General features: G+C 43.1%; 1 protein-coding gene across 1 annotated transcript in view; it reads right to left on the bottom strand.

Moving 5' to 3' along the window:
• Positions 1-27,802, bottom strand: part of FIG4 (FIG4 phosphoinositide 5-phosphatase) — a 132,419-nt gene that overhangs the window by 30,868 nt on the left and 73,749 nt on the right. The window contains exons 16-22 of the mRNA XM_062186599.1: positions 21,901-22,039; positions 17,898-17,956; positions 15,758-15,905; positions 12,760-12,843; positions 10,525-10,720; positions 9,209-9,291; positions 3,314-3,400 (exon numbers count right to left, since the gene is read on the bottom strand). Of these exons, the coding sequence (XP_062042583.1) occupies positions 3,314-3,400; positions 9,209-9,291; positions 10,525-10,720; positions 12,760-12,843; positions 15,758-15,905; positions 17,898-17,956; positions 21,901-22,039 (796 nt within the window). The remainder of the gene's footprint in view (positions 1-3,313; positions 3,401-9,208; positions 9,292-10,524; positions 10,721-12,759; positions 12,844-15,757; positions 15,906-17,897; positions 17,957-21,900; positions 22,040-27,802) is intronic.

The following is a 27,802-nucleotide window of genomic DNA, read 5'->3' as shown; positions in this document are numbered from 1 at the left end:
GTTATTGGGGAAACTGGGTTTGCATAGGTCCAGCTACATGGAACAGTGCCCACTACACTCTAGTGACCTGCTGACAAATGCAGGCTGACCTCAAAGAGGGAATCCAAGGGAGGGGTCACATTCTGACAAAAGACAGTGCTGGGTGTGAGGACTAACAGTGTAGACGTTGACTGGTGTGGGGTTTAACATCTACTTCTAGGCAGGGTCCTATGAGACCTTGAATGAAAGTGTCCAGCTCCCCCATCCAGGTCTCTGCACCCCAATTTTGGAGCTCCTGTTACACAGGCTTCTTGTCAGTTGTTTACTGCCGGTAGTTTTTGCATTTGGTATTGTAACTACTTCATATACAGAAAGGAAAATGGAGTTGCCTCATGATTTCAATAAAAACTGGTAAGATTATGAACTATCTGGTGATGAGTAGATGCATATGTAAATGAACTTCAAATAAAACTTATTACCATTTTAAAATATACTAGAGCCTAAATATAAGAGGAGGCTTTCAAGAATCTCATATAAATCTAATTTCTCTTGGATTACGTATAGCTTTAGAAACCTAAACATGAATAGTTGACATTTCAAGAACCTGGCTATAGACTTGAAACTTAAAAGTGCACACACACACCCCAAAAACATTCTTGGGCAGTTACCATGACAACGCAATGCAGAGCCTACCAAGCTCTTTGTTATCCTGCTGAAGATGCAGCGCAAAAACACACTCATGATAGATTCTTCACTAATTAAATGGAAAAGGTTAAAATTTCTATCTCTACATGGCTTTCATTTGAGCTAGGACTCAGAAAAAGCAAATACTCAATATTTCAAGAAAAACAATGTGAAAGTTCACCCTGCATTGCATATTACAGTACCTGTAGCCAATTCCTGGCTCCAGCTCCTGACTCCAGCTCCCTGCTAACGCACATCTGGCCAAGAAGTGATGACGGCTCAAGTAACTTGATTCCTGCCACTCATGTGAGAGACCTGGATTGAGTTCCTGGCTCTTGGCTTTGGTCCTGGCCCTGGCCCAGCTCTGGCTGTTGTGGTCTTCTGGGAAATAAACCAGTAGATGGGATTCTCTTTCTCCCTCTCCCACTTCCTCCCTTTCTCTATCTCTTTCTCTTTCATCTGACTGCCTCTCAAAAAGAAAAAAAAATGTTTTAAAAGAATGTGAAAATATGGGGCTGGCATTGTGGTGCAGTGAGTTAAACTGCCACCTACAAACATCAGGATCCCATATGGGCTCTAGTTCGAGTCCTGGCTGCTCTATTTCTGACCCAGCTCCCTGCTAATGTGCCTGGGAAAGTAGCGGAAGATGGCCCAGGTGCTTGAGCTCCTGCACCCACATAGAAGACCCAGAAGAAGCTCTAACTTTTGGCTTTGGCCTGGCCCAGCCCTGCCGTTGTGGCCATTTGAGGAGTGAACCAACAGAAGACCTCTCTCTCTGTCTCTCCTTCTCTCTCTCTCTCTCTGTAACCTGTCTTTCAAGCAAATTAAAAAAAAATTTAAAAAATGAATGTGAAAATAATAACTATAAGACAATTACAGGTCAAAGTAGAAAGTCATTGAAGAAAACATGAGACTTTTAATTTTACCCTGTATGCTGTAGTTACTTCATGATCATCCCAAAAGTAGAATCATACTATTTTAATGGAATGACCAATTTGTGTAATACAATTTGGTGAACAGGATCTCTTATTCTACTGTCACTTAAACGCTTCCTTCTTCGACCACATCTGTTTCAATTCATTTGGGTGCCCCTACTTCCACATGCTAAATAGGTACAAGAAAGAAAAATGGCCTCTAAATTAGTAAAAGAGGAAAACAATTAAAAACAGTGATGGGGAGAGAAAGGGATAGCCAGCCCTTTCTGAGGCTGGGATAAAGCACTGTTTCATTTCCCTTCTGCTGCTCTGATGAGCCAGCCCTGTCTTCTTGCTGGTTTCTCTCTTCTGTGCCAGCATTAGACCCCGCAGAATCACCAGACCCACAGAATCAGTGTGGACTACTCTCACCCCAGTCTCATTCTCCAGCTGTGGCTTTCACAGTCACTCACGCGCACTCGCACTCCCAGCACAGCCTCTCTTCTGAGCACCTCCTAAACTCCTCTAAGTTTAAAGGTCACCGCAGCTTCCCGCAGTGCCGCTTACCTAGGTAAAGGGCAGCTCTGAATGACTCTAATAAACATGATCAACATCCATCCGCTGAACGAATACACGAATGAATGAATGAATGAATGAAACCCGTCACATAAATCAAAACACCAGAGGATGACATCCTATTCCTTCAGAACCTATGACCCGTCTGTTTTACCTGATAAGTACTTCCCAAATCCATCCCATTCTCAAGACCCTCACAAGCACCACTCTCCGACACCAGTGTTTGCCTGGCTTACTGTGACAGCCTCTGAACAGTCAATCAGAAGCTTGCAGGTGCAGCAGAGCCAGCAGTAAGAAACCAGTACCCATCAAATACACACTTTATTGACCAACCTGACAGAGCTGGCCTAAGAGAACATTTCGTAACTATGAACTACATGTGAGACACATACCACCTCACAGAATCTCCGCAATGACTAACTTTACAGAAGAAACTCAACCGAGTACACGACATCCAGGAGCCTCTCCTGGTCCCAGCCCTTGGCTTTGTGTGGTTCCAACCAGCAGAGACTAAAGACGAACATGAAGGTGAAGACATCACAACTTACTGCGCGCTTATTCCACGTGCTGTGTAAGCCCTGCGCGGGTGCTATTTAAGCTTCACCGCCCTCCTAAGGAGGTGCTATTGCGATCCCCTTTTGCTGATGAGGACATTGTGCCACAGCACTCAAGTTACTTGTTCAAAGTAAAAGTCCAGGAGGTGGCAGGAAGTGGTATGATTTGAAGAGTTCTGTTTATTTGAGCACTTACCAAACACCTATTTAACTTGTAACAAGTTACTGGAACTGATTGGCTATGCATCTAGCAGACAAACCTGTCCACGCCCTCAAGGGGCCTGCATTGAACTTGACAAAGTCTCCAGGGTCCGTGCTCTCTTATCATCCCACCTCTGCCAGGGGAGGGCGGAGTTCATGGAAGGAAGCCTCTCCCAACTCCAATCCCACTTCCAAAGAGGGTATGCCAAGTACAGGCAAGGCTGCAAATCTTTTTCAACCCCATGGAGACCCAGTTTTCCTCTATTAAAAGTACCAGGAGGAGAAGTTTTAGTGCTTCTACTAATTTGGTGGCAATACTGAATAGTTTTCTTAAAAAGTCTTTTAAAAAGCACTATAAATAGCATTAACACAAAGATATATTTAAACCTTTAATCTCATACTTACAATTTTATAACTCCATCTGAGCACCTGGAGCACAGCTGCTGGCTGCTCTTGTCTTGTTTATGTTGACTCTGCCCCAGCTGAACAAATCTATGAAGGACATTGGACAAAAGTAAGCTGAAGCAGGAAGTACTTGCAATTAATTCCGTAGATTACACAAAATGGTGCAAGCTTCTAAGTGACAGTGCACGCTTGGCTCAGAAAAGCACCTAAGAGCACCCCATGTAATACAACACTCGGTCTGATTTTAGAGCAGGTTTGTAAGGGGGGGTCGGCGTTGTGGCATAGTGAGTAAAAGCTGCTGCCTGCGACGCCAGCATACCATGTGGGCGCCAGTGAGAGTCCCAGCTGCTCTACTTCTGGTACACCTCCCTGCTAATGTGCCTGAGAAATCAGCAAAGAATGGCCTAAGTCCTTGGGCCCCTGCACCCACGTGGGAGTCCTGGATGAAGCTGCTGACTCCTGGCTTCGGACTGGCCCACATCTGACTGTTGTGGCCATTCGGGAAGTGAACCAGCAGATGGAAAACCTCTCTGTCTCTCTCTGCCTCTCTGTAACTCTGCCTTTCAAATCAATCAATCTTTTTTAAAAATAAAAAAAAAGGGGAGGGGGCAGCACTGTGGTGTAGCAGGTTAAGCCACCATCTGCAGTGCTGGCATCTCATATGGGCAACAGTTCAAGTCCCGGCTGCTGTTCTTCTGATCCAGCTCCCTGCTAATGTGCCTGGGAAAGCAGCAGAGGATGGCCCAAGTGATTAGACCCCTGCACCCATGTGGGAGAGCCGGATGAAGCTCATGACTCCTGGCTTCCAACTGACCACCTCCAGCTATTGTAGCCATTTGGAGAGTGAACCCGAAGATGAAAGATCTCTGCCTCTCTGTCTCTCCCTCTCTCTCTCTCTGTACCTCTGACTTTCAAATAAAGAAATAAAGGGATTCTGCTATAGAAGTAGGTCATCACCATGGATTTAAGAATGAGATCAAATGTGTACTTATTGCATTTCCATTAATTTAACACTACGCAAGACTCGAACAGGAATGTTCCTGAAGATAACACGGCAGGGTCTCACAGGCCTTAGGTAGACACACTACGAATGCATGGAATGCAGGGAGGTGTTTACAGTCAAAGGAATGGCACAGAATGAGCAGGGTGAGGCTAGGGGTCCACCTCCCAAAGCAGTGACGCTGCTGAGAATCCCAGACAGGGAGTGAGGATATAAGAACCCCCCTCCAAGTAGAATGCAGCCACTCCTCAGGGGAGCACTTCAGCCAAGGCAGAGGAGACCACTGCCACCTCCCACGTCCCCAGAGCAGACTTCCCAGCACTAATCCTGGCTTTACGCTAAGAGCCGAAGGGAACGGCGCCAGGGTAGCTCAGCGGGTAAGAGGATACCTAGCAGCTCTTCCTGAAGTGCACACTTGCCTGACCCACCTTCCCTTCAGGGATGCACTTTTGTAGTTTTGTCCTAATGTGCCCATGCTGCGAGCTGGGCACAAGTAAAGAGCTGATTTCCTTTCCATTTATCAACCGTTTAACATATTTTCTTCTGAAGACTATGAGGTAGGCGGACTTAGACACTGCCAGAATCCAAGACTCACACATGTAGTCAACCCCCAAACTCCCACCCCTTTCCATGTGAAATCAACATGGCTGCAGTGCTTGGCACACCCATTCCCCCGGATGCACCTGAGACTCACTGCTCATGCACAGACGCCAAGGCCCTCCTAGAGATCACCAAGCAGGCTGAAGCCCCACTCCAAACTCCACCCCCTTTGAATATTCAGTTAGGCCCTGCCCTGGGCACCACCCTATAAAACGGATGACTTGAAATAAATTACAGCACTGATTTCCCCCAAGATTGCCTGTACTAGTACATTTGAGTGTGTACTATCCCTTTAAGGAAATCTTTCCTATTCCCCTTTACCTCTGTCTCCTTGAATTCTTTCAGAAGTGGAGGCAAGTGCCTGGAGTAAGTCTTGGGAGGGAGCCTGAAATAAGTCAGGTGGCTCTGTCTCTTGAGCCCCACCTTGCTATAACTATGGATAATTTTATCATTTTTTGAAAGAATGTCACATAATACCAATTTTTGTACAGCACTTTAAACTTCCCAAATAAAGAAGGATCTCAAATAAAGTTTATTGAAAAAAAAATGATTTGGCAGGTGAGTGAGACTTTGAGAAAGTAAACAGAAGGCTTCCAGGTTCCATCAAGATAGTAAGTAAGATGCCACAAAGGACGAGTGGAAAGGAAGACAGAAAAGGGCTCGGGAATTAGAACAAAACTGCAAAGCAGTCCCCAGAGTTCCTCAGGAGTCTGGAGGTGGCCACGGCGCAGTGGAGGAGAACGGGCAGCAGAATCAGCTCCCCCTTCATCACTTCCCTTCCCACAGTGCTCTTGGGTGGCCCTGCTAGGAGCTGTACTCTCTCATGTGCGTGAACTTGGCTGGGTACCAGCCAGGTGGTGCGGAACGGGGGTGCTAGGGTCACCTGCCAATGGGCTCTCATCCTGCCCTCTGAATCAGAGGAGGTGCTAAGGAGCCCCAGTGCCCAGCTAGGACAGAGTAGGTGCCAGTTAGTCCCTGGCACACCCACCCGACGCGTGCTGATGGAGGGGGCTTCCTTTCCCTACAGCAATGCCCATGGTAGATGGAGAAAGGAGATGCTCCCGGGCAGGAAAGCAGGGGAGGGGGAAGCCCGCTTTCCTGGGGCAGTGTGCCCACAGCAAAGGGCTACTCACGGAGAAGGAAAGAATGGCCAGGTCTCTCTATTCCTCCCCTTTCCCCCAACGGTGTATCATAAGCAGAGGCAGCTGACGTGATCAAGAGCAAGGGGTGGGGAACGTCCGGCCTGCAGGCCACACAAGGCCTGCGAAATCATTCGGTCTGGCCCTGTGAGGTGACTGCAGGTGAAACTCAAAATTCGATAAATCTACAGCAAGCTGAGTTCTTAGTTGATAATTTTACATGGCCTGCAAATGATGTGATAAATATCCAAATGGCCCTTGGTTAAAAAAAAAAAATTCCCATTCCTGATAAGAGAATGAAGAGGAGTGAGAAAAAAATCACAAGATACCCAAGAGCACAGGCTACCTCCTGGGCAAGTCACTGAATGGCTCTATCTTTCTGCACACTGAGCCCACAAAGGGGGATAACAGTGCATTTGCAATCTGCTATAGTAGACTGCCTTTCAACACATCAACACAAACTCCTACTCCAGGACATGGACTCCTCCCTCCCCTGTAATAATCTCTTGCCTACAGGCCTGCCTTTGCTCCTTTCTTAGACAGCGTCCCAGGGATGCTGTGGGTGAACAAGGCTGGATCTCATCCCTGAGAAGGGAGAGGTTTGAGTGGCCCTGAGTTTATAAGGCTCCAGGTCAAAGTAATCCTTCATGCTTAATCAGCCAGAGCCAACACTGCAGCTGAAAATATAGACTCCGCTCTCTTCAATAAGCAGAAGTCCTAATGGCCAGCCACAAAACCCAGAGCATTCATTCTTCCATACCATGTTGGTGATAAAGACCCACTTCACCTACTAAAGAGTGTAGTTACAGTTTTAACAGCTGCAGCAGATAAGCTGCTGTGTTTATGCATCCAACAGTGAGGGAGTGTAGCTGAGTTCTGAAGGATTACAATGGCTTCTGGTTAGATGGTGACACATGATTCTAGGACTGTAAGTTACGAGGGCTGCTTTTACAACCCAGAAATGCTGTGCATTTTATATTTCGTATATTCAGAGTAGATATTATTAGTTTGAAATAAAAAGTTGATATTATCCAGTTTAATGGATTATCCTTAAAAACTAACTGAAGATTAGTGCTTATTTTTCTGCAGAATTTTTATTCAAGCTGAAATTACATGGACGAAGTGGGACTATGTTCACATGCAACAGTCAGGTCTTCTGAATACATACATTAGAGCTGAGGAAGTGCTTACAGTGGGCTCACTGGGTTCTCGAGAATTTCTGGGTGAAGAATTCTTTTTTTAAAATTTTAATTGTATTTATTTATGTAAGACTTATTTATTTGAAATAGAGTTACAGAGAGAGGTAGAGCCAGAAAGAGAGGGAGAGGGGGAGGGAGGTCTTCCATCCGCTGGTTCACTCCCCAGATGATCTCAACAGCCAGAGCTGAGCTGATCCAAAGCCAGGAGCCAGGAGCTTCTTCCGGGTCTCCCACACAGGTGCAGGGGCCCAAGGACTTGGGCCATCTTCCATTGCTTTCCCAGGCCATAGCAGAGAGCTGGATCCGAAGTGGAGCAGCTGGGACTCAAACTGGTGCCCATATGGGATGCCGGCACTGCAGGCTGGGACTTTAACTCACTATGCCACAGCGCTAGCCCCATTTTATTTATTTTTATTTGAAAGGCAGAGAGACAGAGAGATCTTCTATCTGCTGGTTCACTTCCCAGTTGTTCACAACAGCCAGGGCAAAGCCAGGAGTTAGGAACTCAATCTCGGTCTCCTATTATGACCAACTACTTGAAGCATCACCTGCTACCTAACAGAGTTTGTGCCTTTGCAGGAAACTAGATCAGAAGTTGAGCTGGGACTTGAGCACAGGTAAAGAATTATTTTGAGAATGACAATTCTGAATCTTATCCTCAAAAGGATACACATACACACACAATTATGCACATGATTTGGGGAAATGGTACACTTGCACCACTGCTTTCCTTTTCCTCCTATGCCACCATCCCCACCAGCATTCCAGAGCTAAAGCTAATGCAAGGTCTTCAACCATCAATGCACCATAGTCACTCTGTAAGAAGTTACCTTGGTCTTGAGGATGTGAGAAAACAGGACTGTAGTTGTACTTTGGTTTGCAGCTATACTTGAGGGTACTCTGAAAAGTTTGTGGAGAATGTAATTGAAAGATAAGTTTGGGTGTGGGGTGGTGGTGGCTGGCATTGTGGTGTAGTGGATAAAGCCACCAACTGCTATGGTAGCATCCTGTATCAGCACTGGTTCATGTCTCGGAGGCTCCACTTTCCATCCGGCTCCACGTTAATGGCCTGGGAAAAGCAGCGGAAGCTGGTCCAAGTGCTTGGGTCCCTGCTACCCTCATAGGAGACCTGGATGAAGCTTCTGGCTCCTGGCTTCAGCCTGGTCCAGTGCTAGCCATTGCAACTATCTGGAGAGTAAACTATCGTATGGAAGATTTCTCTGTATCTGTCTCTCCCTCTCTCTAACTCTGAATTTTAAATAAATAAATAAATCTTAAAAAAAATATAAACTCGGGGATGGCATTGTGGCACAGTGAGTAACACTACTGCCCGGGACACCTACATCCCATATGGGCGCTGGTTTGAATGCTTGCTGCCCTATGTCTGACCCAGCTCTCTGTTAACGGCCTGGGAAGATGGCAGAAGACGGCCCAAGTGTCTGGAACCCTGCTACCCACGTGGGAGACCCAGCCTCTGCCTGGCTCAGATTGGCTATTGTGGCTGTCTCTCTATTTCCCTCTCTATGTGTAACTCTTTCAAATAAATAAATATTTATTTTGAAAAAAGAAATAAGCTTATTTTAGTGAAAATTTTGAAATCCATGCATAGTTTGTTTAGAATATGAACGTTTGAAGGTCCCCTCATATGCATGTATGTCAAAAATCTTTGCACTAAAATAAATTTATCCTTTAATCCCATTTCCCATGATCTTTTTAAAGTAGTCTTGTATAAGAAGTGAAAATGCATTCATGCTCCATAAGTTTTGATTGAGTGAATTCTTAAGCACTCAGTCTTTTAACTCCAAATATAAATTAGTGTTTCAGAATTTCACCTCTATCACGTTCCAAGTAGAATTCACTTCTTTCTGTGTTGCTATTTTGATTTAAGTTATATTAGATATAAATTATTATAATAATTTTTATTTTTCCTCTTAATCTCCATATGAAAATATCTTACCTTGAATAAATGGACAAATCTTCTTCTGAAAGGCCATCGGAGAGATTAATCCCATAGACCTCTTTCATGGGCTGGACCACGTTCTGGAGTTTAAAAAAATAAAAGGGAACCAGACCAGAAGCAATTTTTAGATATCTAGCTTATTAATAATTTCCAAACATGAAGTAAATAAACCTGTGAATTTTTCCGTAAAAGTAACCACAGTGTTTCTTCAACCTGTTTATTATATCCCTCAGTTAGTGATCTTTTAAAAAACTGGATTTCCAGGCTGGCGCTGCGGCTCAACAGGCTAATCCTCCACCTGTGGCGCCAGCACCCCGGGTTCTAGTCCTGGTCGGGGCGCCGGATTCTGTCCCGGTTGCTCCTCTTCCTGTCCAGCTCTCTGCTATGGCCCGGGAAGGCAGTGGAGGATGGCCCAAGTGCTTGTGCCCTGCACCCCGTGGGAGACCAGGAGAAGCACCTGGCTCCTGGCTTCGGATCAACACAGTGCGCTGGCCGCAGCGCACTGGCAGCGGTGGCCATTGGAGGGTGAACCAACAGCAAAGGAAGACCTTTCTCTCTGTCTCTCTCTCACTGTCCACTCTGCCTGTCAAAAAAAAAAAAAAAATACAAACAAACAAAACTGGATTTCCACTTCCACTAAAATTAGCTTATTTTAAGGTAAAACCCTGTTAAGTAACTACCAGTTGCTTTGGTATGAGGCACGGTTGGCAAACATTTTCTGTAGGAGGCCAGATAGTGAGCACTTTGAGCTCTTCGAGTTATCCCATCTCTGTTGCAGCTCAGTTCTGTGGTTGGAGCACTAGACAGGCCATATATGATATGTAAACATGGTTGGGCTCCAATAAAACTTTATTTACAGAAACAGGCTGCAGGCTGGATTTAGCTGATGGGCCATAGTTTGTCATAATGTATTCATTCCTTAAATTATCACGTTTCATTTGACTTATCTATCTCTAAATGACTTTTTGGCTGCTTATTCAACATCCCCAAAGCTAGATTCGGTCCGTTAGTTTCTTCCCCTAATACATTAGTAATACTGAACTGAAAGGGATGAGCTTCCCACTGGGGGAAGACTGTGAGGGCAAGGTCCAAACCGTGCAGCCCAACAAATGCCGCACGAGGAATACACGGACCTCAAGGGCAGCGTTGCTCAAAGAGGGGCAGGATTCCCTTAAGATTTCTAAAATGAGAAGGAATTCACTGTTGTACAAAACCACCATTCCGACGTCTATGCAGAAGGCGCCCAAACACCACACGTGAGGACGGCAGGAGCGAGACAACGGGGCATTTCTCCAGAGCCTTCCCCCGCGCACCTCAGTGGCTTTGGCGCTGTCCCCCATGTCGGTCATCTTCACGGGCGTGCAGCGCTGAGACACGGAGCCCTCTTCCTCCCGGTCGGTCCCGGAGTCGTCCTCCGAGCTGCTGGACAGGGCCTCCTCGCTGGGGGGCGGCGGCGCGCTGGCCGCTGTTTTCCGCTGCAACACGGTTTCTTCTCGGCTGCTTTTGTTTCTTTAAAGAGATGACTGTGGCTGAGAAGCATCGTTAGACTGAACCCTCAACACTCGTCGTCCATCTTTCTACCCCGAAGCCCAAGCGTAAGAAAACGACTACGAGAAACTGGTTCCTGGGTTCAAGTTGTGCAAAAAGAGAGTTTTAAGATTTCCCGTGTAGTACTGACTTCATCTGAATGTAAGCCTTGTTATATACATTTTTTTAAATGTACTTTCAGACTGCCAAAAAATCTTCTCATCAACTTGGCTACCAAGCCTATCTTTGGAACCAAAATCAGCATTTTCAAAACATATGGTGTCATAAGGGAAGACTATGTTTGAGATAATTAACAAAATTGCCTATAACTTGCAAAAATTTCAAGAAAAGGCCAAGAGTCAAATCCAGGTATCAATGAGCATATCATAATAATGAACAAAATGATGAACACAAAATTTGAAATCTGTTGTGTTGTTAGTAAACACACACATCTGCTAAACATGCCCTCCAACAGCAGAGACCAGATGAGATAAAAACACAGGAAAAAAAAAAAAAAAAACCCAGTGCTCTTCCAAAAGTACTTCCTTTTATTTTAGTGCCAAATTTGGGAATAATAATAATTATTCTTAATTCAGAGAATATTTTAGAGTAATATTTTTGGCTTTTATGAAAAATGTTTAATATTTTACTTTTAATTTTTTTATTTAATGCTTTTAAAAAGATTTACTTATCTGCTTATTTATTTGAAAGGCAAAGTGATGAGGGGAGGAGAGAGAGAGAGCGAACAAGAGAGAAAGGGACAAGAGAGGTCTTCCATCTACTGGTTTACCTCCCAAATGGCTGCAACAGCCAGGTCCCAGTAGGCTGAAGCAGGAGCCAGGAACTCTATCCTGGTTTCCCACATGAGCAGCAGGGCCCATGAGCGTGGGCCACCCTCTGCTGCTTTCCCAGGCACCTTAGCAGGAAACTAAACTGGAAGCAGAAATGCTGAGACTCAAATCAAGGCTCTGATTTGAGATGCCAGTGTTGCACGCAGTGGCCTACCCTACTGTACCACAGCACTGAGTAAAGTGCCACAATATTGTTCTGTGAAGGGAAAATGTGATATTACTTATCCATGAGTTAGGCATTGTAGAAATTAGTCTGTGACTGTCTGCAGTTCAAAACTAAAGTTGATAGACTTTCTGTGCTACACACTGTGTAATACAGCTGATCATTTACTTATTTGTCCTGGGAACTCCCTGTATTCTAAACTCCTGAGGACTTTCTGTGAAATTCCTCTTAGCCTCTGCTCAGGGCTTACCATAAAGCTATTTAAAGGCTACATATTTAAGCCCCAGACATGGTATATCTGGAAAGGATGAATAACTATCACATTGCACAAATCATATGCAGCTAGAATCCGATTAAGATCCCATACACATTCCCAAATACAATTAGGACTCCCAATCTACAGTCAGCCAGGGTTCCTGGTCAGAGTATAGAAGAAATGCTATCATCAGGACAAGGCAGATCAGGGGAGGTGAACAAGAATCTAACACCAGAACACAGCACATTTCACACCAGCCTCTACGCACAAAGATGCGGATGGGGTATGTTTCTTCCTCATATTGGATATAATAAAATAACGGTCCTCCCCAAAATAATGTTACAGTGAGATGCCCAAAATCTATTCAGTTCTCCGTCAGAGTAAATCTGCTTTTATGTTCCTCAGGATGCCAACAAAAATACAATGAATATAAATTTGAACTTAAGTATTTTATGTTTGGAAAGAGAGAATGCTGAGTTATTTACAGGACACAACACTTAATTTCTGTTACCTGCCCTTAGGCCATCTTAAAATTACAGGATGCTCTGCCTTACTGAAACTCCCCCAAATCCCATTTTCAGTGCTGAGTACTTTAGGGATCCCAGTTGCTATAAACTACTTGTAAGGATTTAATAAATGAATTGTGCCCCAAATGGGGTGACTTGAAGTTACCAGTTTTGGTGGAAATTGTATTGTACATGTTATTATTTTACATGAATCTTTAAAATTTCATTCTATATGCAAATCTCACCCCAATACTGATTTTCCAGTTTCATCCGGTTTCCGCACAGTAAATGGACTTGGATCAATGCCAATGGTCTTTGGCATAAAGTCACTAAAAAATAAAAAAGATGAAACAAGTCAAAAATCTTACATGAATTACTGTCCATCAGACAAAACTGGCTTCCCTCTCGGTTCACACTCTCATAAATATTCCTTCTTAGCTACATATATTCTGCACCAAATGTTCAGGGGAGCTTCCGGTGACCAGGACCAAGGAACTCCATGAAGCAACGGCACTGGGCAGCATCAATGTCAGTGTCAATGTGAATCTCTATAAGGTCCAATCATTTTGAAATTAAGATTCTGTTTACTGGAACAGTGCTGATATCTGAACTACTGTAAAGACGTATACCCTCTGGTTATATGTCACAATTAATTCTCAGGTGGAAGTAAACCCATCAAAACCAACGGCAAACACTAAACGGTTTAGTTTTACAGGCACGATTTTTAAGCTAGACCACCTGAGGAGGTAGATATTAATGATCAAAATACAGTGGTATGAAATGAAATATCAGTATCTACCTCAGTGGGCTGAAGTTAACTCATTTAAACACTGCTGGAACACTAAATAGAGACTACTGTAATTTTCCACTTACTGAGATGAGCGGGATTTCTTCCTCATTGCACAAGGGCTACCTTACTGTTACTGCTGAAGCCAGCCCCAGTTCTCCAACAGGTGCCAAGAAGATAAGTGCTCCGAGATGTATGCTGGCACTTGTGACCTGTGGCAACAAGACCGCTCCAAGTGTGTGGCTGAATTTTTACAGGAAATGAGAGTAACCTTGAATCTGACTCAAGATACCTACTTTAACAGTTTGACATGCTTTTAAAATGCAATTGGTTTAATTTTCCATCTTTTTGAACGTATCCAGCTGATCCTCATCACCTGCAGATTCCACGTTTGTGACTGTGCTTACTCACATCTGTCAGCCCCACGTCAACGCTCGTGGTGCTTTTGCAGTCTTTCACAGACACGCACATGCACAGGCACACCGCAGTAAAAATGTCAGTCACCCAACACCAACGTTCCCAGCTGAGGTCACACAAGTGGTGTTCTGCCTGTTGATTTCTGCTTCCATACAATGAACAAGTGCCTTTTACATGATTGTGCAGTGCCATCCTTTTCACATTGTTTTATGTGTGTTTTGTTGGTGATCTTGTGGTGTACAATGGTCTCCAAGCATAGTGCTAAGCTGTCTGATGTTTCTAAACACAAGAAAACTGTGATGTGCCTTATGGAGGAAAACACATGTGTGAGATAAACTTCATTCTAGTGCTGTAGCCTATCAGTGCAGGGTTAGCCAATCAACTATACATTAAATAAGTAGTCTAATCAGAAACACGCCAAAAACTAAGCAATGTCCCAGCGTGCTCTGATTAGGGGCCTACAGAAACCTAATCTTGTATTCCCCCTAGGAGCAATGGCTAAGTAGTCACTTATTCAGTGTTTGCAGCAACTTTATAGAACAAAACTACCAGAGACAAAAGCAACTATATAGCTATATACTCCTATATGCATAATCCCATTTAAGCTTTGCTGAGCTGAAAAATTCTAGAAATGAAAAAGTTAAAACCACTAAATTTTAAACTCTAACTGAAAAATCAAGAAACTAAAAATTTCAAATTTCTTCTGACCATCTGAAATGGAAGAAAAAGAGTGATTTGTAAGAGACAAAACCATAGAATATGTTTCTAAATATACCTCAGCTGAAGAAAACAAAATATGAAAGTTTAAACTTTATTATAAAATTTAATAATCAAGAAGTGATTTGCTTTGTCTAATTTTCTTATTTTAGTACCACTATTTTTCCTAAAAGTTCCCGCCTAATTCTAACAGAGGCACAGAAAAATGGAATATGTCCAAAGGTGACCCTCAGGATGGAGAGAATCTGGAAACCACATCACATGAGTCTAAATAAAAGATCGGAGTTGGCGAACTCAAAAAGCTTCCATAGCCTTCGCAACTCATGACAAGAGCCTAGGGTGATTACTGATGCCATAAACAAGAGTGTCAATTGTTAAGTCAACAGCAGGAGTCACTGTGTACTTACTCCCCATGTAGGATCTCTGTCCTTAATGTGTTGTATGATGTGAATTAATGCTATAACTAGTACTCAAACAGTACTTTACACTTTGTGTTTCTGTGTGGGTGCAAACTGTTGAAATCTTTACTTAATATATACTAAATTGATCTTCTGTATATAAAGATAATTGAAAATGAATCTTGATGTGAATGGAAGGGGAGAAGGAGCGGGAAAGGGGAGGGTTGCGGATGGGAGAGAAGTTATGGGGGGGAAAAGCCACTATAATCCAAAACTGTACTTTGGAAATTTATATTTATTAAATAAAAGTTAAAAAAAGAAAGAAGGAAGGAATTTTGTTCTCAAAACAAAACAAAAAAACATAAATACTGTTCTCTCTAGTACTAGAGGTTTTGATAAGTAGAGGAACCAGACTTGTTCTGTGTCTAAAAAAATAGTAATAGAATAATAGCTACTATGTATTAATCACTTATTTGTGACAAGTGCACTTGGTCTGTGTATGTGTGTGTGGACACATGAACACATGAACCCTAAGATGACAGATAAGCTGCATAGTGTTCTTAAGATTAGGCACAGTCAGGCAGTGGTTAATATAAAATTTATATCTCTGCCTTTTTAGTATCAAAGATGATGCTATTTCTGCTCATTTATGTTAACTTCCAATTTCTAGATTCAATGAAAAAACTGAGTTTATTTCAAATGGCAAACTAGGACTAATGGGAGAGAAATGAACTCTAGTTGACTAACAAGTAAAGGGGCTGCCTCTTGAAATAGCAGGCTCCCCATTTCTGAAGGCATTCAAACAGAGGCTCAATACCCACCTGAGAGCAGGCTTGCAGAGAGCATTTCTGGGAAAGTAAGACCCATGTATATCAACCAGGGAAAGGGCAGCTCTCAAATACTTACAGAGGACTCAGAACATACCGTGCGGAACTTGTCATAGCCAAGCAAAAGGTATCATCAAAACTGCTCAGCTCATATGGCCGGAAGAACTCATTGTGGATGTCAATCTCTTCCTCAAATCTGTGAAATTTCTTCACTATCAACTTCTTCAAGTTTGCAGCACAGATAACTAAGAGAGATACTGCCTGTTATTCTAAAGGTCTTTAGATTACATCCAGCAAACATTTATGTAGTGCCAACTGCTCAGGCAACACTGTGGGAAGCTCGGGATTGGGGTGGGGGACACAGCACTGAATAGGGCACAGCTAGTTCTCTGGCACTGACACACTCTGCACAGATAACACAGTGCAGGGGCCAGCGCTGTGGCGTAGAACATTATGCCTGCGTCTGTCGTACAGGCATCCCACATGGGGGCTGCTTCAAGCCCTGGCTGCTCCACTTCCAATCCAGCTCCCTGATAATACACATGGGAAAGCAGCAGAAGACGGCCCAAGTATTTGGGCCCCTGCACCCACTTGTGAGACCTGGGAGAAGCTCCAAGCTCCTGGCTTCAGCCTGGTTCAGCCCTGGTCATTGTGGCCATTTGGGGAGTGAACCAGCAGATGGAAGACCTCTCTCTCTCTCTCTCTCTCTCTTTCTCTCTCCTCTCTTCTCTCTTATCTCTTCTCTCTCTCTCCCCTCCCCTGCCTTTTTAAATAAATCTTTAAAAAAAAAAAAAAAAGATAACACAGTGTGAAGTTGAGTGTGACAAGCTCCAGGGAGGCAAGGGGGGCTTGGGAAGGAGCAGGGAGTTAACTTATAAATCAAATTACTTAGCTCTTTAAATTCCTTTTTGCTCTTAAATATATACTCTCTGAATTTAATATAAAAAACACATAGCTATTTCACTAAGTTTCCTTTATATTTCAAATCCTGTTAATGGTCATTGTTAGACAGTTTAAAACTATTGTTTTCTCCCAGAACAACTAAACCGTCTCAGCCATATGATATTATGATTTTTGCCCAGTATATCAAGTTACAAAACCTTTTCTAAGATGAATTCATAATTTATTAAGAATTAAAAATCCTTTGCAATCTCCTTACTTTATGGCTTTCAACACCCAAAACTGGGATGGTGAACCATGACTACATCTGGTCCCTAGTTGTGCATTCCAGGTTGGCAGGAGATCTTACTAGGCACCCTTTCACAAATGGAAAACTGGCTTGTCGGAGTTCAGAAGAATCATAAGAGGGCCAAGACTAAACTCTATCTCAAATTGAGCAATCATTCACATTTGGAAACATCACCCCAATGTATTGTACATTTGAGGGTATTCCCAAAACAGAAATTTTTCTGCCTCTAACAAATTATTAAAAATTAACTAGGCTGGCGCTGCGGCTCAATAGGCTAATCCTCCACCTAGGGGCGCAGGCACACCGGGTTCTAGTCCCGGTCAGGGCGCTGGATTCTATCCCGGTTGCTCTTCTTCCTGTCCAGCTCTCTGCTATGGCCCGGGAGTGCAGTGGAGGATGGCCCAAGTACTTGGGCCCTGCACCCCATGGGAGACCAGGATAAGCACCTGGCTCCTGGCTTTGGATCAGTGCGGTACGCCAGCCGCAGCAGCCATTGGAGGGTGAACCAACGGAAAAAGGAAAACCTTTATCTCTGTCTATCTCTCTCACTGTCCATTCTGCCTGTCAAAAAAAAAAAAATTTTAAATTTTTAAAAATTAACTTAAATGTGTCTAAAATATACTTTCATATACCCAGCTATGCTTTTTACTTCACTGCTTAGTTCTAGGAAAAAGTTTTCACTTCTTCTAGTGAATGGATCCTTACTTTCTCCACATTCCCTCAAAAACAGATGGAAATATAATCAGGACTAGTTTAAAATGATTAATTGATATGCTCAAAAATATATCGACTAAATGTCTGAGAGACACACCTAATAACTAAACACAATATAAGGTTTTGGTCCACTTAGAAAAAAAGAAGTATAACATAATTTTTGTGTTTTCTGAAGCTAAGTAACAATCCTCTATATATCATATCAGCATACACTGAGTAACCATTTATTTCTTTCTAATGAAATATTATCTGCAAAGGATTTGTGCTTCAAGTTTACTTAGGTATAATTCTAAAACATCTTAGTGTAAAAATCAAAAGAGAAACAGTTACCTACCTTCATCATAAGGCAATGGTAAATGCTTTATTACTTCCGGTGTCCACCAGTAAGTATAACTATAAAATTAAAAAAAAAATAAGGGTAAGATACATCAAATGTAAACACTGGTTTTCGACAAACTCAGATGAGATGAGTTGTTTGGACCATGGTAACATATTGTCTCCTACTTTAGAATTTTTTAACATGTTGGCACAATTTATGACACAGTAGGTCTTCAGCATGTAAAATCCCTCCCCAACTCCTTTCTGGTGTCAATTCTGTCACAGGCCTACAAAAACGGCATGCATATGCCTGGCAGTTAAGATGCTCTGAGGCTATTTACTGTCAGCTAAAAAAAAAAAAAAAAAAAAAAAAAAGATTGGATACACAGGTTGAGCTCCTCTAATCCAGAAATCCCAAATCTGAAACGTTTCAAAATCCAAAAGGTTTTGACCATCATAATGATACTCGGAACGTTCCAGGAGTGGTCATTTAGCCTAGCAGTTTAGATCACCTGCATCTAACATCAGAGTGCCTGGGTTCAATCTCAGGATCCAACTTCTGACCCTGGTTCCTGCTAATGCAGAGCCTGGGAGGCAGCAGTGATGATGGTTCAAGTAGTCAGGTCTCTGACGGGAGACCCAGATAGAGCTTCCGGCTCCCAGCTGTGGCCCTGACCCAGACCGCAGGCATCTGGGGGACTGAATCAGAGTGTTCTCTTTCTCTTGCTTTCCCTCCTACTCTCTTTCCTTTCCCTCTCCTACCTTCCCTATATCCCTCCCTCCCTCCCTCCCTCTCAAATAAATAAAAACAAAAAGAAAGTTCCAGATTTGGGGCCATTTAAGATTTCTCAATGAATATGTAAACTTGCAAAGTCTATGTAAATATTTCAAAACCCAAAAAAACAAACAAAATCTGAGACATTTTTGCATAAGGGACACTCAGGCTATACTACGCCAACCTGAGGAGCTGCTGTTCATTTATCTGAGGGACTGTGCCTGCAGTGTTGCTAGATGAACACTGGGACCTTGGCCCAAGCCCCACCACCTGGAGTCCCTCTCATGTAGTTACTTGAGAGTTCAATTACTTTTTCTAGTCTGCTATATGTGTGTGCATCTGCACGTATACTCAATTAGACGGCTAAGCACAATCACTCAGGAATGGGCTGGATAGCCCTAACGAGCCATTCCCCGTAGGAAACAGTATAGACTGTTCATCTTTACCTGTGAATATTCACTACTTGATCACAGAGGCCAGCAGGGTAAATTTAGGGAATCTCAACTGTCTGGATTTCTGACAAAAGACTCATCTGCTATAGGCAGAGAATCTGAAGGAAGCCTGAACTACCTTCTCTCTGGGTGCTGGATCTACATCTAAATCAACCTCGGATGAAACGGAAGTTCAGGGGGAGAGTACAGTGTCAAGGTTCATGAGAGCTAAGAGAAGAGGCAATCGAAAGAGAGTTTCAAAAATTTTAAAATAAAACATACCTCCAGGAGTTTAAAAATGCTAAAAAGAAAACATACACATGAAGGCTTTCCAGAAAATAAAATGTTGAAGTTATAATCTTGAATAATTCCTGATCGTGAGGAAATGAAGGGCCATCCGAATGAAACCGTCAACATCAGGGCCTCTCCCAGTGACAGCAAGCAGAACACTAACCAAGGATGACAAAAAGGAGCACAGTACCTAACACGGTGCTGGGGTGGGGGGTGCTCCTGAAATGGTGTTGTAGACTGAAGTTATGCTTCAGAGCAGTATTTCGCAAAGTTCAGTATACATACAAATCACTTGGAGACCCTGTTGAAAGGAGAAGCCTGGTTCATTAGGTGGGGCCTGAGATTCTGCATTTATGACAGATGGGAGTGATGCCCAAGGGGCTGGCCCTCAAGCTGCTTTTTCTTTTTCTTTTTTTTTTTTTTTTTTTTTTTTTGACAGGCAGAGTGGACAGTGAGAGAGAGAGACAGAGAGAAAGGTCTTCCTTTTGCCGTTGGTTCACCCTCCAATGGCCGCCGCGGTAGCGCGCTGTGGTCGGCGCACCGCGCTGATCCGATGGCAGGAGCCAGGTGCTTCTCCTGGTCTCCCATGCGGGTGCAGGGCCTAAGGACTTGGGCCATCCTCCACTGCACTCCCTGGCCACAGCAGAGAGCTGGCCTGGAAGAGGGGCAACCGGGACAGGATCGGTGCCCTGACCGGGACTAGAACCCGGTGTGCCAGCGCCGCAAGGCAGAGGATTAGCCTAGTGAGCCGCGGCGCCGGCCACTCAAGCTGCTTTTTCAATAGCAAGGCTTTAAGGCAGAGGCGGGTAACCTTTTTTTCTGGCAAGGGCCACTGGATATTTCTACCATCATTCTCAGGCCATACAAAATTATCAACTTAGAAATCAGCCTGCTTTAGAGGTTACTGAATTTTGAGTGCCACCTGCAGTTGCCTTGGCAGGGCCACACCAAGTGATTTCGCAGGACTTATCCAGCTCGTAGGCTGGATGTTCCCCACTCCTGCTTTAGAGCATGAAAGGAACAGAGAAAGGATAAACCTCCTGCTTACACAGAACCCATGTAATCATTCAACATGTATGAAGTTCCGACTGTGTGTCTGGCACTGCTCTCCAAATTGGAAGTGCTAAGACAAAAATAATGAGAGAGAAGGTAGAGCTACTAAATTCCAGTATTTTTCTATCTTCATCAGAAATGACAAACTAACACACACAAACACATACACACACACCCTACCCACAAGAGAAAACTGTGTACAACCTAAAAGCATGCAAGTGTCCTGGTGCAGCCAAGGTCAATCATCCTGAAGGACTAGTGAAGAATGAACATACATTGGAAATGGACAAATGCAGCCTTGATGCTCAAAAGCGAGAGGGTGACAGATTCCAAAAACCATACATGAATGAGCACGATGTCAATCCAAGCATGATAACAGAATCAAGTATTAGATAGTGATGGCCTCTGAATGACCAAACAAGATGACTGGGGAATTCTACGAATTCATGTATGTTCGCTGAAACCAGCCTCACTAGGCTAATCTCATTTTCTTTTCTGAGAAGAGCATCCAACTGTCAGATCAAGGGAATGAAAAAAATGTGGGCTAATCATTTAAGAGGAATGTGTGTAACTTCTACTCTGTGATGACCTAAGCCTAGGAGGAGGAAACTAGAGAAGACATCGGATGCAAAACATACACGAAGATTAGCAAAGCAATCCGTATTTGTGAACAAGACAGGGGATTGTGGGCAGGGCAAGGAGACTTACAGTTACTTAAACGATTTCAACCAAAAGTACTAAGCAATGTTAGGTGGAAGGAGCTTTCTGGTAGTTTACCACAGGGTTCTCCATCTCCCTTGTTCTGCTCAACATTTTTCCTCTAGGACTTGTATTAGGAAAGATGGCCAGCTGATTAAACCTGAGGAAGCTACAAAATTAGCAATAATAGTTAACAAAAAGATTAAAATAGGAATACTCGTTTTGGAAGCAGACATAACATAAATGAGCATGACAAGAAGGAAGGAGTTGGCTCAAGAGGACCTGGTACAGATAAACTCTAGGGAGAGTGATGGGAATGGCTGCCTGCCACTAGGGTCACTGCTCTAGTCTGCTGTCTTAGCTGTACCACTGACAGACGGCTGAGCTTCCTGGAGGAAAGAACATTGCACTTACAGAGAAGATGCTGCTTAGATGTGGCACTTGAGAAACTACAGACTCCTTGACCACTAGAGTTCTTTAGAGTTTCACGCTTTCAAGAAGGTCTCAAAAAACCCTACTGGTTTGCTTTAGTGGAGCTACAACACATTTCCAAGGATGAAGTTCTGAGACTTAGGAAAAATACAAAACAGAAATTGCTAACCACAATTTCCCCAACCTATTATCAGGATATCCACATCACTAAACACATGGCAAACATGCAGTAAGATAGTCTACTTTAGCCTGCATGATTATTTCTCAAAAAGAGAATCATCTTATATTCGAAATCATATCAACTCAGAGTTCATGCAATAGACTAGGAAGAAAAATACCTTCTTCTTGTGGGTAAAAGTCTCATGGTATTTTTGTGATGCAAATAAAAATCTGTTGGGAGTTCCCAGAGATGAGGTTTCCCTTCAGTAGGATGGAAAACTCCCAGGAAAAGATTAATGGAATCTTGTCTATCCGCATCTAAAAAGAAAAAACACAGCTTTTAGCAAATCCATTACAGTACTGACAGATACAACTCAGAAGAGTGATTTCTCAGGAGGATAGTGATACAACTGTGAATTCATGGGACATGTCTCTGGAAATAAAAGTAGTATTTATACTTCAAGCTTTATATATACTATAGATATTAACTTTATATGCATATATATAATAAAAAACAAGATTTCGAGCAGAATCAAAATCTTGCTTCAAGATGTTTCCTTTTTGTTTCAGACTTCTCATAATAGAGGATAGGAAACATAAATTGCTTGAATTTTCAGAGACCTTTAAAAATCCTTAAGAAATTCTACAGTAACTTCAGATCGTGATTTTATTTTTATTTTCATTTTTTAAAATTAAAAAAAATATTTATTTTACTTGAAAGTCAGAGTTACACAGAGAGAGAAGGAGAGGCAGAGAGAGAGAGAGAGAGTCTTCCATCTGCTGGTTCATGCCCCAGTTGGCAGCAATAGCTGGAGCTGTGCCCATCCAAAGCCAGGAGCTTCTTCCGGGTATCCCATGTAGGTGCAGGAGCCCAGGGGCTTGGGCCATCTTCCATTGATTTCCCAGGCCATAGCAGAGAGTTAGATAGGAAGTGGAGCAGCCGGGACTCGAACTGGCACCCATATAGGATGGCAGTACTGCAGTCAGTGGCCTTATCTGGTATGCCACAGTGCCAGCTCCCAAGATTTTATTTTAAGATGAAAACATATCATCATCATGTGTCACCTGAAGTACAGGCATCTTCACTTTGTTGCAAAGAGAAGCAGAGATACCAGAAACAAATAGAACGCCCCATTGAAATCTTTACTTAGAATAGAGTTGATCTTCTGTATATAAAGATAATTTAAAATGAATCTTAATGAAGTATGAGATGGGAGAGGGAGTAGGAGGTGGGACAGTTTTGGGGGTGGGAGGGTGGGCATGGGGGGAAGAACCGCTATATTCCCAAAGCTATACCTATGAAATTTATATTTATTAAATAAAAGCTTTCAAAAAAAAAAACAAATAAAACGTCCCAATTCCTATCATTATTCAGTTGTACAACCTTAAACAAGCCAGGTGCATGTTTTCTACTTTTCCTCCTTGAAAAGACATTGGTTCTTTGACATCTGTGAGCCTGTGTGGTTGACAATGAGAGGGCACAAGAGTAACAGCCTCATTCTAACTGGTCAGCCACCCCAAAATTACCTTTTCAAATTGTACTAAGAACTAATAAAACTGATTATATATTTTTCTTCTTCCTTTTCCTCCTTAAATTCTGCTAAAAAGGATAATAAGCAACAAAGTGGTATCATGAGACACCCTCTCCATTTTACACGTCCTCCTCCCTAAAACCCTTCATTCTTTCCTCTCATTTCCTTCTTTCCATGCTTGTCTGAGAGCCCTGCAGACTCAAGTCTGTGGCAGACATCCAAAATGTAAACATCTCCTTCTGAAAATGAGCACAGGACTAAGAAGATAACACAGGGGAAATGACTGCTTTCAGAACAAGAAAGTACTTATCATAAAATCAATTTTCTTCCAACAGCTATAATAAATACAGATACACTTGAAATTAGCAACATTGTTCTCATCGCATTATTTGATCATTTCAGCAAAAGCAGATGAATGTAATGTAACACATCAAGCGTGTATCCCAGGTATTAGTATTTTTGCCAGGAAGTATTCCATTAAAACAGCACTCACCTGTCAGCCTCAAGGTAATAGACAAAAGGGATAAGTCTGCGTATTGAACATGTTTGGTGCTTTTTTTTCCCGTTGTTGAGAGAAAACATTAAGTACGAAATAATGCAGACATTACTGCCCCAGTTTTCTCCCTCTTTACACAAAACAAAAGTAAACACGCAGCTCTTATCATAATTATATCCTTTTTCCTTCTTAAACAGTTTTAATGGCACTTAATACTCTACTCCATGTAGAACCTCGAAATAATTCCACATTAACCAGAGAAGCCTTCCATTTTTCAGCCATGTTTTCAAAGACTTTCTTTCAGTCTTTAAAGCTTATACAAACTTGGGGCCGGTGCTGTGGCATAGCCGGTCCAAGTCCTGGATGCTCCATTTCTGATCCAGCTCTCTGCTATAGCCTGGGAAAGCAGAAGATGGCCCAAGTCCTTGGGCCCCTGCACTCACGTGGGAAACCCAGAAGAAGCTCCTGGCTCCTGGCTTCAGATCGGCACAGCTCCAGCCGTTGAGGCCAATTAGGGAGTGAACCAGTGGATGGAAGACCTCTCTCTCTCTCTCTCTCTCTGTCTTTCAAATAAATATATCTTTAAAAAAATTTTTTTAAAAAAAGCTCATACAAGCCCTTTTAATTTTTAGCAAGTATGATAAAGATGTGAGAAACATAACTTTCAAAAGGATACTTCAGAGGATCATAAAGAGGGTATCTTGAATGTATTGCTGTTTCAACTTAGAATATATCCATGAGGTTTATGGTCACTTAAGTTTGTGCTGTGACACTGGCTGTAATGAGTCTGAGGATCTGTTCCTGGATAATGTTCACTGCAAATAAGACACCACCTCCAGGAGCCGGTGCTGTGGTGCAGTGGGTCAAACTGCTGCCTGCAGTGACAGCATTCCATATTTGTGCTGGTTTGAGGTTCAGTTTCTCCACTTCCAATCTAGCTCCCTGTACATGCACCTGCAAAAGCAGTGTAAAGTGGACCAAAGTCCCTGGGCCCTGCACCCATGTGGGACACCTGGAGGAAGCTCCTGGCTCTTGGCTTCTGCTTGGCCCAGTCCCAGCCGTTGTAGCCATTTGGTGAGTAGACCAGTGGATAGAAGATCTCTCTCTCTCTCTCTTTCTGTCTCTCTGTCTCTCTCTCTCAGTCTCTCTAACTCTGCCTTTCAAGTAAATAAATAAATCAGATTAAAAAAAAGATACCACCTCCAGGAAGATGTTAATAATATGGATATGGACAAGAGCTTAAAACAGGTAGGGCTCTGTGTGTGTGTGTGTGTGGGTGAGTGTTTAAGCTCTGAAAAATATCCATACCCTTTGACATAATAAACATGCTTAAATATGTTTCTGGAATTTTTTCTTAAAGATTTAGTTATTTATTTGAGAGGCAGAGTTCGAGAGAGAAAGAGAGAGGGAGACACAGAGTGATCTTCCATCTGCTGGTTCACTCCCCAGATGGCCAAAACAACCAGGGCTGGGCCAGGCTGAAGCCAGAAGCAAGGGGCTTCTTCCAGGTGTCCCACATGGGTGTAGGGGCCTAGGCACTTGGGCCACCTTCCACAGCTTTCCCATGCATATTAGTAGGGAGCTGGATTGGAAGTTGAGCAGCCATGACTCAAACTGGCACCCATATGGGATGCCGGCATTGCAAATGGTGACTTTACCTGCTATGTCATAAGGTTGGCTCCCAGAATTTTCTTAAGATCAAAACTATGCAAAAAAAAAAAAGGTGTATGTTCAAAGGTATTTGTTTAGAAAGACTCTAAATGCATAACAGATAACCAAATTATGATGCTTCTAATGGACAGAGTACCATGGGGCTACTAAAAATCACAGTGTAGAAAAATATTAAGGTCATTAAGATTACTCATTATCTAAAAGGACAAAAGCTGATTATAAACTACATGTATAGTAAAACCAAAAGGGCTATGTTCTCTTAAATATGAATAAGTGGCTATCTCTGGAAGGTGGGGATTATATGGCTTATTTGTGAGATATTCTGTACTTTCTATAATTAACACATATTACTTTAGTAATTGGAAAAAATTCATTCATTCAAGAACCTATCATATCCCACAATGAGAATGACAAAGACCTGGCTCTCAGTAGCTGATATTTCACAGTAGGAAACAGTATAGAAGTAATAAAGGAAACAATATGCAAACAAATAATGGACAAGGTATTTTCAGAGGATGTTAAGTTCAGCGTGACATGAGAGAGAAAGTGATACTGAGATTGGCTGGTCGAGGGAAGAAGCCTATGCTGAAGTGTCCCAGGCAGTAACATTTGAACAGAAAGGGTAAGGAGGTGGTTGCGTGAAGCTCAGGCTGTGTCCAAGTAGAAGGACACACAGGCTTCAAAGTCCTGATGTGAGAACAAGCTGGGCAGCTCTGAAACAGAAAGGAGGCCAGGGAGGCTAGAGGGGCGTGTGAAGGAAGAACAGTAGCCTACTAGAGACAGATGGAGCCGGACCACACAAGGCCTTGTAGGTCTTGGTACAGAATTTGATCTAAATGCAATGGGGAGACATGGAAAGGACTTTAAAGCGGGAGTGATGCAATCTGAATTAAATGTTGAGAAAATCACTCTGGCTGCTCTAAAGAGCAAGACGGGGGAAGAAGGTGAGCGGGGAAGCGAGCCAGGAGCCACGCTGCGGCCTCCAGTAGCAATGGGTGTATGGACCAGTGCAGTAGCTAAAGGATGAAAACAGTGGGAGGATTTGGGACATATTTTGGAGGTGGAGCCAACAAGATTTGGGATTTGACAGGGTGCATGATGCAGAAAACAAAGGATTCAAAAACGTATTCTAGGTTTCTGAATTGAGACATGGATGCTGAGGTAGAAGAAGAAATAAGTGGAGAAGCAGGTTTGAGATGGTCAAGAATTTCCATCTTGGAAATGATGCTTGATATTCTTATACCTATCACTGGAAGAAATTTGGCCCCAATGACCTATGTTCCCAAAAATCATACACATGAATATTTTATTTTAAATAAGAAAAAGGACTGTGCAGGTTATTGATAACTGACCTCAAGAGAGGGAAATTATCCTGGATTTTCTGTGTAGGATCACTATGATCACAGGAATCCTTTGAAAGCGGAAGGAGAAAGCAAAGAGATATGAAGCACAAGATGGATTCAATGTGCCACTACTTGCTTTAAAAGAAAGCAGGCCAGCAGTGCCGGCCCTGTGGTGCAGCAGGTTAACACCCTGGCCTGAAGTGCCAGCATCCCATATGGGTGCCGATTCTAGTCCCGGCTGCTCCTCTTCCCATCCAGCTTTCTGCTATGGCCTAGGAAAGTAGTAGAAGATGGCATAGGTCCTTGGGCCCCTGCACCCACATGGGAGACCCAGAAGGAGCTCCTGGTTCCTGGCATCAGGTCAGTGCAGCTCCGGCCATTGCAGCCATCTGGGGAGTGAACCAGCAGATGGAAGACTTCTCTGTCTCTACCTCTCTATAACTGTCGTTCAAGTAAAATAAAATAGAATCTTAAAAAAAAAAAAGAAAGAAAGAAAGCAGGCCACAAACGCAGGCACCCTCTGGGAACCGAGAGTGACCCCCTGCCAACTGCCAGCATGGCCATGGGAATCAATCCCACAAATGCATGGCATTCTGCCAACCACCCAAGTGAGCCAGGAAGCCTCTAGATAAGAGCCCAGATTGGCTGACACTGATTCTATTTTTACTTCATTTGACTTCACTTTGACTCCAGCCTTGTGAGACTATAAGCAGAGACTACAGCTGAGTCACATTGTGTCCAGACCTCAGATCCACAAAAACTGTAAGATAACAAATTAGTGTTGTTTTGCTAAATTCATAGTCATTTGTCACAACATCTACATTAAACTAATATGTTTCCTAGGCATTTGGACAAATGAGTACGGAGTTCATGGAGAAGTCAAAGTTAGAAACACAAATCTGAGTGCCAGGTACATGGTGCTTAAAAGTCAGATGAGGGCCGGCGCCATGGCTCAACAGGCTAATCCTCCGCCAGCGGCGCCGGCACACCGGGTTCTAGTCCCAGTCGGGGCGCTGGATTCTGTCCTGGTTGCCCCTCT

The sequence above is a fragment of the Lepus europaeus genome, chromosome 3 (genome assembly GCF_033115175.1).
Source record: "Lepus europaeus isolate LE1 chromosome 3, mLepTim1.pri, whole genome shotgun sequence".
Taxonomy (NCBI): Eukaryota; Metazoa; Chordata; class Mammalia; order Lagomorpha; family Leporidae; genus Lepus; species Lepus europaeus.
This window is presented reverse-complemented; position numbering and strand designations above follow the sequence as displayed.